Here is an 8,567-nt window from a genome sequence, read left to right as displayed (position 1 = left end):
CCAACATTCCAATTTTGGCCTCGAGTGGTAAAATGACCATTTTGCCCCTACGTTATACAAATTCCCGATTGGAATCCAAATCAGTCCTCGAACTCCAAATCACCATATTAAGACATTCTAAGGTTCAATAACTCTCAAATACATCCTAAAATCTCTATTTGGACTAGTTCGTGGCTTTAATCAACTTAATTGTACCACTAGGTACGATACCGACTTTTAAAAATTTTTCGAGGCATCCAAGTATGTAGACATGCTATCAAGTACCTGAATGACATGGCAAGTATATGATAGAGCTGGGCTTGACACATTTTGATTCCAATATAAATAGGCTAAACTTCTTCTTTTTTTCTTATTTTTTCTTTTTGCTCTTTGTCCCTAAAAATCTTTCTCTCTTTAAAAAACTCCTCTCTCTTTTTGCCTAAAATCCAATGTTGGTCCATCGTCACCATACCTTTGACCGTTGTTAGCTCTACAATCGATCACCACTCATCAATGCCAAAAATTCTCCCAAAGTACTCCTTCTAAATCCTCTTGACCCCATTTTTCCTTTAATTGGAGTAGTTTTCCCAAAAACCACCCCAATTCTCCTAGATCTTACCCCCAAATTCCAAAACCCAAAATAAACCTTGCTTTCCTTTTTTTTTTTTTTTTGTTTCTCTTTGTGTCCCCCTCTAGGCTAATGAATGGGGGTATTTATACCCATCCATTTTTATGTTGATCTTAGATTAGGATTTTCTTCCTCTTTAAAAAATCAAATTTCAAAACTTGCTGGATTATAATCTTAATTTTATTATTTTTAATTTTTTTTGTTTTGTTCATTATTTTTTTTATTTCCTTTTTTAAATTGCCTTTATCTTTATTATTATCTTTTCTCTTTTTTTAATTATTTATTTTTTTTTTTATTTTGGTGAGACACCCCAAACAAAATGGTGTGTCTACAAAACCATAACAAACCTATTACTATCATTACCCAAGCTCTACTACATATGCTAATACTATAACAACATGTTTGGTTGGAGAAATGGCTTTTCCTAAGGAACATTTGTTCTTTCCTTAAAATCACCTAATATCAAGTAATAGCTAATACCAACTCCCATGGTTTTTTCTATTCCCTGGCTAAGGAATAGCCTTTAAAATGATAAGACCCATATGCCTCTTATAAGTTTGAAAAATTACAATCATATCTATCTAAATACATTCTTTCTATTCTCTCTCTTCCTCTTTTGCCTCCATTCTAGCTTCTACCTTTCTCCTTCTCACTTTAATCTTCCACCCATTACCAAAAAAGGGCAACGGCAACGACAGAAGTGGCAGAGGTGGTTTTAGGGCCGAATCTAAAGCTTTTCATCCAGATCCAATCGAGAAAGCACTAGATATGGCATCTATCTCAAATCCAGAACTTCCCAGCTAGATCTCATGGGCAAATCCAATTGCAAGAAGTGCCAATCTAGTGCGCTAATGGTCAGATTTGACCACAAAGAGCGCTAGATCGATACACCGTTACACCGGCCACATCTCTACTGGCCAATCGAAGGAGAAGAAAGGAAAATGAAAAGAAAATTTAAAATAAAAATTTTAAGTTTTTAATTATATTTTTAAAAAAATAATATATTAAATTTAAAAAATTAATTAAAATTATTAATTCTTTAATCATAATAATATTTAAATTATAAATAAAATATTAATATTTTGAAATATTGATGATTAAATTATAAAGAAAATATTAATTTCAAAATTTCAATTATTAATATTTTAAATAAATATAAATTATTATTAATTAAAAATTAAATTAAATTAAATTAAAAATTATATATTATAATAAAAGGTATTTTTGTTTTTTATCTCTTATTCCTTTGTTATTTTAAAATTATTTTTACCAACCAAACATTATAATAAGTCACGATAGTAATTCTTACCTTATTCCATTCCGTTAATCAAACTATATAATAACATTTCCATTTTATTCCTATCCAATACTATTTCTATAAAATACTTATTTTATTCCATTCCATTTTATTTCACGAACCAAACATGTCATACATGGTCAAAATTGAATTTGTTAATAATGATAATATTAAAAAAAAGGCTGACAAAACAAAGATACATACTTTTACTTTTGATAGTTCATATGTGATTGAAGCGGAAAACATTTTGTTATTTGAGGTCAATCTGGCATGGCATTGGAGGTCAAAGGAAATTATTTTTTTTCTTCAACCAAATTTTGTGAAGTATGAATAAACAAAGAAATTTCTAGAAATGAAGAGATAATATGCCAGATGCTAATAGTGAGGTATTTGCTAGGACATTTAATCGCTTCATCTGTAAGTAATAGGTTTAAAAACCAAGATTGTACTCTCTTCCTCTTCTAAGTCTCCCCACAGCCCATTGCTCCTGCAAACAATATTAGAGAATAACTAGTTACTTTTTAAAAAAAAAATAAGAATTAGTTACTTAGTTCAACTTTAATGGGAAGTATTGATATGTCACACAATGACAAAAAAAAAAAAGAAAAGAGAGAATCAGAGTAGATGGTTAGTAATAAATATGTGGGGCGGATAATTTAATCTTTATATATACAACCATATCACTGAAGTTGATGAAAAATTTTCCAGCATTATTCGTCATATTAACGGCGTCAAAGCTTGTAGATCATCCATAAGATTAATTATTTAAAATTAATTACAAATAAAATTTATGCATATAAAATAAAGAACAAAATTAAAAAAATTGTATTTTTTAACAAAATTAAAGATTATAATATGTAAATTGAAAAGATAATTATTTTTTTAATTTAAACTTTACATATTTCTTAATAATATAGATTTTTAAATAAAATATACATTTTTTCTTATTAATTTATTAATTAAAAATTAAAAAACTTTTATCATGTTAAAATTAAAAGGAAATTAATTTTTTTAATTTTTTTTGTTTAACATCTAAATATTCAAACTCATAAAATATAATTTTTCATGTTTTAACTCAAAAACTAATAAATATAAAATTTTTAATAATTAATTTGAATTAAGTTTATAAAAAATGTATCCATTATATCAGATACGACTTTGATATACAGCAATAGATACATATCGTCTTCTAGTCGATAAAAGCTTAAACCCTTCTCTATTTTCAGTAAAAGTTATATTGTCCCTATCATCAATTAAATTCTACTTCAAAAAAAAACACGCATATATAAGCCTGCACCCCTTGGGTTTGATTACGTTGATGGACTTGAATTCAACCGATGGTGGAGGTGCATGCGAGCGATCCCTCGTCATCCAAGAAAAAAAAAAAAAAGAAAGGAAAAAAAGAGAGTCTAACCAAAGTTCATTGTTTAGATAGGTATGGTTTGCGAGTGCTTATAAATTCATTTGTGTTACCTTGGAATTGTGTTGAGCGTAGAATTGAATTGGCAGTCGATATTCATCCATTCTCCAATGTGTTTTCTTTGCATTTGAGAGGCATCCCGAAAAATACATCAAATGAGTCTTGAAGGCTAACACATTCCCTTTCGTGTCGAATAAGGGCTTTTCTCCATTTGTTCGCCAAAACCCTCGTCCATCTTCAACTATTCGAATTGCCTTATTTTGCTCCTCAAAGTTCCCATCCTGATGAATAAAGAAGAACCACTCTCTTTCTCCACTAGAGTATTGCACTTGAGAGTGGGAAAAAAAATAAATTAAAACAAGTTAGAAAAAAAAAGCATTGGAAAATTTTTACAATAAAGAATATATATAGGAAGAAAGTATGAATGAGTATGTATGGGTCTCATAAAACAACAAAGAAAATTCCAGCTTCTTGAAAAATAAAAATGGGGTGAGGAAAAAATAATGAATGGAGGGTGATGAAAAAAAAATGGTGAGTTATGAAGAAGAAAATCAGACAATAGAAAGAAAACGAAATGGTGGGTTTATGAAAGCATAGTGTACAATATCTATAAAAAAAAAATATCATTGTAACCTACCTGAACTCTTTGGAGGCTTTCTGTAAAGCTCGGTAGAACGAATTTCTTGAAAAGCTGAAGGTGGAACAGGGTTGCGACAAACCTTGTTAGTCAAATAATGAGTCACCAACTCTTCATCCGTTGGCATAAACCTATACCCAATTGGGAATTGATCATCAAAATATTCCTCATGGCCTTCCATCATTGAAATAGAAGGCAAAGAAAAGAGAGTGTAGACGTACATCTAACAATTAATATGGTAAATATTGAAGAAGGAAGCTGACAGAGATGGACAAGCGTACAAGTTACATGGTCTTATAGGGAAAAAAAATGACAAACCTAAACGGAAGTGACCCTTTGAAAACGCAAGGAGTGTCGCTGCTGATAATTGTGGAATCCTATTAGAACTTTGATTCGTTTACAGAATAAAACAGAATAGAGTTTTTCCTGGTTGTGGATTGCCTTCTTATTCTAGTTTCCTTGCGTGGCTGTCGTGGAGTTGGGAAAGCAAATTAAGCCTTTTTAGATTTGGTAAATATGTCTCGATAAGATTAAATAATATTGATGTTTTTGAGGTAATAAAAAATACAATGACTTCTTGGTTATAAATTAAAGAAAGAAACGATACAATCCGAATCAAACAATAAATAAAGGTGCTAAGTGCTCAAATGCTCCTCTTTTTTAGAATACTTATTTTAACTGTTAAACAGGGGACTATCAGATATTTATAGTCATCATTTTAACATCCCTAAATATCTCAACCTCGTATGTAGATAAAACTCCCAAGAGGCTTTGAACTCTCCCAAGCTAAGGAATGTATTCTTTTCTCTTTAGAAAATACTCAAATGCTACATTTCCCATGCGCAGTTGAATAAACTGTACTTTGCTGTCGAAAAAACAGTCCAAGCAAGGTCCATGAAACTCAAGAATGCCGGCCGTGTGGGAGGAGAGACAAGGAATTTTGTGGGCTGGTTTTAAAGACCCAAGGAGAGAACAAGGGGAGAGAGATTTCCCGCTGAATACTCCCTCGTTAAGGAATTCTCGCTTATTGGTGCTGATCAGTAGGGTTACTGCAAAGTTTTCGTATGATGGACTCCCGGGTTTCCTCTTGAAGCAAGTACCATTTGTCTACAATGCTATCTCCCACTTCCCATTGTACGTTTGATTTCACTCTTAATCAACGGACGATTTCTAAATGCTTTGGCCCGATGAGTGCTATGGACTAACTTCCTTACAGGCGGAGTTAGGAAAGGTACAGACAGTCCGATCTAGCTACTGAGCAGAAGCGCTAATCACAAAAATAGCTCGTCAGTTAAGCTCGAGTGATGTCCCTATCTATGCAGCGACAGAGGCAAGATCTTTTTATGTCGACCAACTGTGACGGATTATCGACTGAATGTATTTCGTCGAAAAGCCGCGCAATGAACAAGAAAAGATGTGCAGATTGCCAACCAATCATGTCCGTCAGTGAGATGGAACTTACCAACTGGTTTTTCGATGAAGTTATCCGTCGATAAAGCATTTACATTATCGATGGTGTTACAGACAGAATTTCCCACAGTAACTTTATTTTAGATTTTTGTAAATTTACGTCCCTTAAAAGCCCTAGCCGGTTCTCTCTCTTTTTCTCTCTCCCCACCCGCCTCCCAACACCACTTTTGCCCTAAACCAACCACCCCAGCCAACCTTGTCGTCAACCTAGCCTCCTCGCCCCCGACCCAGACTCTCATGTTACTTGAGAATCGACATGAGTAAGTTTTTGATGCTTTTGTCTTTGGATTTCTTTTTTGTTTTAGTCATTTTCTCTTTTCTGCTTTGTTTACTAAAAATAAATTTTTTAGATCCTAAATCGAAATCCTTTGAAGAATTAAAACTGTTTAGCATTCTATGTCATTGGCTTCGATTTCGAAGTAGATAAGAGAAAAAATGACGGTGTCGTACCACATACGAAAGCTTAACTAACCCTTAATTTTTGAATGATTCAAGTAAAGTGAAGAAATTGCTGTAGAAAAAACATGGAATATTGGCTAGCAGCCTGGTACCTTTTAACTTCTTTTGAAAAGTTCAATAGATTTGGTGCTTTTCTGTCAATGTGGCAGACTTATTTTGTCAAAGGCGATTCCCACTTTGTTAAATTATTGATTTACTAATATTTATTTCGAATAAAAATCTTCATTCGGATCTTGCCATTTCCTTTCCCTATCAATGAAATTGCAATGTTAATTCTGTTACATTAATGACTCGATAAATGACATGAGTATGAGACAAGATCATAGTGTTAATGTGAGGATGAGGTGAGGAATGGGATACGATGATTTAGAAGAATTCTATTCATATTCCTTTGTCTTCCTTGAAACATGTGAAGACATCTGATAACTTTGAAATATCGGTATGTAATTGTACGCAAAATTTGATAAGAACATAGGTCGGTAAATTAAGATAATCTTAAAATTAGCTCCTGTTTTAGTTTAGAGTGCATTTAATTCCTTTGGCACATTGATCGTTGACTAAATCATTGAGGTTTCCAATGGAACACTTGCTAATAGCTAGTTGTTACCACATTGTGTGTCATAATCCAATCTTGAGCCATGATTGGTGCAAGAGCCCATGGGCATAAACCGCAAAGCCTATGCAAGCCTCATATTATTGAATAACATGTATCAATCTGATAGGAACCATTCATTTCATACTCAAATATACAAACCAGTTCATTTTTATAATTTCATATCAAAAGCATTTTATTACATGTATTAGCAACCAATTCATATAACTCATTCCTTCATAGGTATACCCTTACACCTTACAAAATTATAACTTAGGTTGCCAACCCATGGCTACATTAAATTGTGTGGTGACACCCATACAATAACCAAAGTAACAGTGTTCGCAGCTATTCAATAGAGTCAAGACCGGTGTGGTAACATCTACCGATGCCATACATACAACCTACCAAAAAAGTGGTGAATAAGGATCTTCCTCACAATCTACGACCCAACTCCCTTCGAATCTAAAACCAAAACATGCAAACTTAAAAAGGTAAGTACAACTTAGTGAGGGATAATGTCATGACCCGAAACTCCCATCGAGCCCGTGACAATCGTCGCGAAGCCTCGACAGACATTCTTCCCCCGAATGCCTTTCGAGACCTCGCAAGGCTTTTGTACCAGTTTTTTCATTTCTCTCTCTTTTTTTTTTGAATAATAAAATAAAATAAAAATATTAATTAAAATAATCTATTTTAATGTAAAACAATATATATATATATATTTTTTGAAACATCAAAAATTAATTTTCTGCACATAAAAACAAAATAAATTTATACATACTGTAATATAGAAAACTGGAGTATGCAATTTAAACTACAATGACATGTGGACCCCCAAATAATTGAGAAGGTTTAAGTCTATAACCTTGCTTTCTAGGATGCAACTCCAAAATATACTTCTCGATGCAATTGATAGTCTACTGCCTATTCTGAGTCTGAAAAACGTATAGGAAGAAGGGGTGAGATTATAAAATTCCAGTGAGTAGACAGACATCATCAAAATAATCTAAAGTCGAGTAATAGGAGACAATTAAAATAATTCATCCCAACTCATATAAATAATTGGATTTCATCTAATTACTCAACATGGTTTATGTACTTTTCAAAAACTTGACCCTTGCCAAAAATCCATTCTCAGGGATACCCCGCGAAGGCATCTTACCGAGACCGCCAAGGCTGTTTATTGTCACACACACAAACACATTTCACCTCTGACAACACAACCGTTCCTCGGCGTTGGTTGAGTCCCAATTTCACGTGGTGGCCAGCGTGAAGTGTACTCAAATCCTACCTCGGGAGTTATCCTACACGCCTTTCCAATCGAGGTAAGCTCAATAATTGGGAACTGTGCCCCTCTAATTAGGCTGGTCCACGGAACCCTTGTCATTGCAATGCCCACTTTATAATCCACTAACCAATAAAATCACAATAGTTTGAGGTGACTCACTTAACACATTCAAGGCAAATCAAAGCAGTTCACATATTCTTTAAATCATAAAAATATCTAGTCATACCCACATTTATCATAAGCCATTTAATGTAAAATCATGGATAAACAACACAATCATAGTATAGGTCTCCAATTACTCTATTTTTGAAATCATTATTAAATTTTCAAAAATTTTATAAAATTATTTTATAACATCTCATTTTCCCATAAAACACAATAATTTTCCAATTAAACCATTTTTCCATAAAATCACACAATTAAATAAATCTACTCTAGATAATTAAGACGATAGTAAGCTTACTCACTGTACTAGGAGTAGATGTACTTCTATTCTCGATCCTCGGGTGTAGTCTTTTACCCGTATCAGATAGCTCACCACCTATCCATAATACATGACACAAAAATTCAATAATTTGTGTCAAATCAATCTATATTATTTCAGGCTCTTATCCATGTGTATGCACTAGATAGGGTGTGAAATGTTAGGACAATCGCCTAATCACAGTGTTCGACCTAACTCGCCTATACACGGTGTAAATTTCTAAAATCTCCAATTCAACTCCAATTCCATCCATTTCAATTTCAATTATCCAATTATATCCACAATACCTCAATGACTGTGAATATGGTCC

The 8,567-nt window shown here is 32.9% G+C and overlaps 1 protein-coding gene and 1 long non-coding RNA gene across 2 annotated transcripts; both read right to left on the bottom strand.

Moving 5' to 3' along the window:
* Positions 1-2,216: 2,216 nt before the first annotated feature.
* LOC18604800 (protein FEZ-like) lies at positions 2,217-4,142 on the bottom strand. Its single transcript, XM_018117076.2, has 3 exons — positions 3,962-4,142; positions 3,378-3,652; positions 2,217-2,391 (listed from the first exon to the last, which is right to left on the bottom strand). Exons 1-3 carry the CDS (start codon positions 4,140-4,142, stop codon positions 2,335-2,337), a joined length of 513 nt encoding a protein of 170 aa, XP_017972565.2. The 3' UTR covers positions 2,217-2,334.
* Positions 4,143-6,630: 2,488 nt separating this feature from the next.
* On the bottom strand, positions 6,631-7,420 carry LOC148763727 (uncharacterized). Its single transcript, XR_016025504.1, has 2 exons — positions 7,351-7,420; positions 6,631-6,947 (listed from the first exon to the last, which is right to left on the bottom strand). It is a non-coding gene; the product is annotated as an uncharacterized LOC148763727 (long non-coding RNA).
* Positions 7,421-8,567: the final 1,147 nt, after the last annotated feature.

The sequence above is a fragment of the Theobroma cacao genome, chromosome 3, assembly GCF_053813885.1.
Source record: "Theobroma cacao isolate CCN51 chromosome 3, ASM5381388v1, whole genome shotgun sequence".
Lineage (NCBI taxonomy): Eukaryota > Viridiplantae > Streptophyta > Magnoliopsida > Malvales > Malvaceae > Theobroma > Theobroma cacao.
The sequence above is the reverse complement of the archived record's forward strand: the minus strand, read 5'-3'. Positions and strand labels throughout refer to the sequence as shown.

Bases quoted from the DNA above. Each gene is read 5' to 3' on its own strand.
- LOC18604800 (XM_018117076.2), bottom strand. From the start codon at position 4,142: ATGGAAGGCCATGAGGAATATTTTGATGATCAATTCCCAATTGGGTAT. The intron at 3,653-3,961 runs GTAGGTTACAAT...CCCACTCTCAAG, and splicing joins AAAGCCTCCAAAGAGTTCAG to TGCAATACTCTAGTGGAGAA. The intron at 2,392-3,377 runs GTAACACAAATG...TATTGTTTGCAG, and splicing joins ACGCTCAACACAATTCCAAG to GAGCAATGGGCTGTGGGGAG.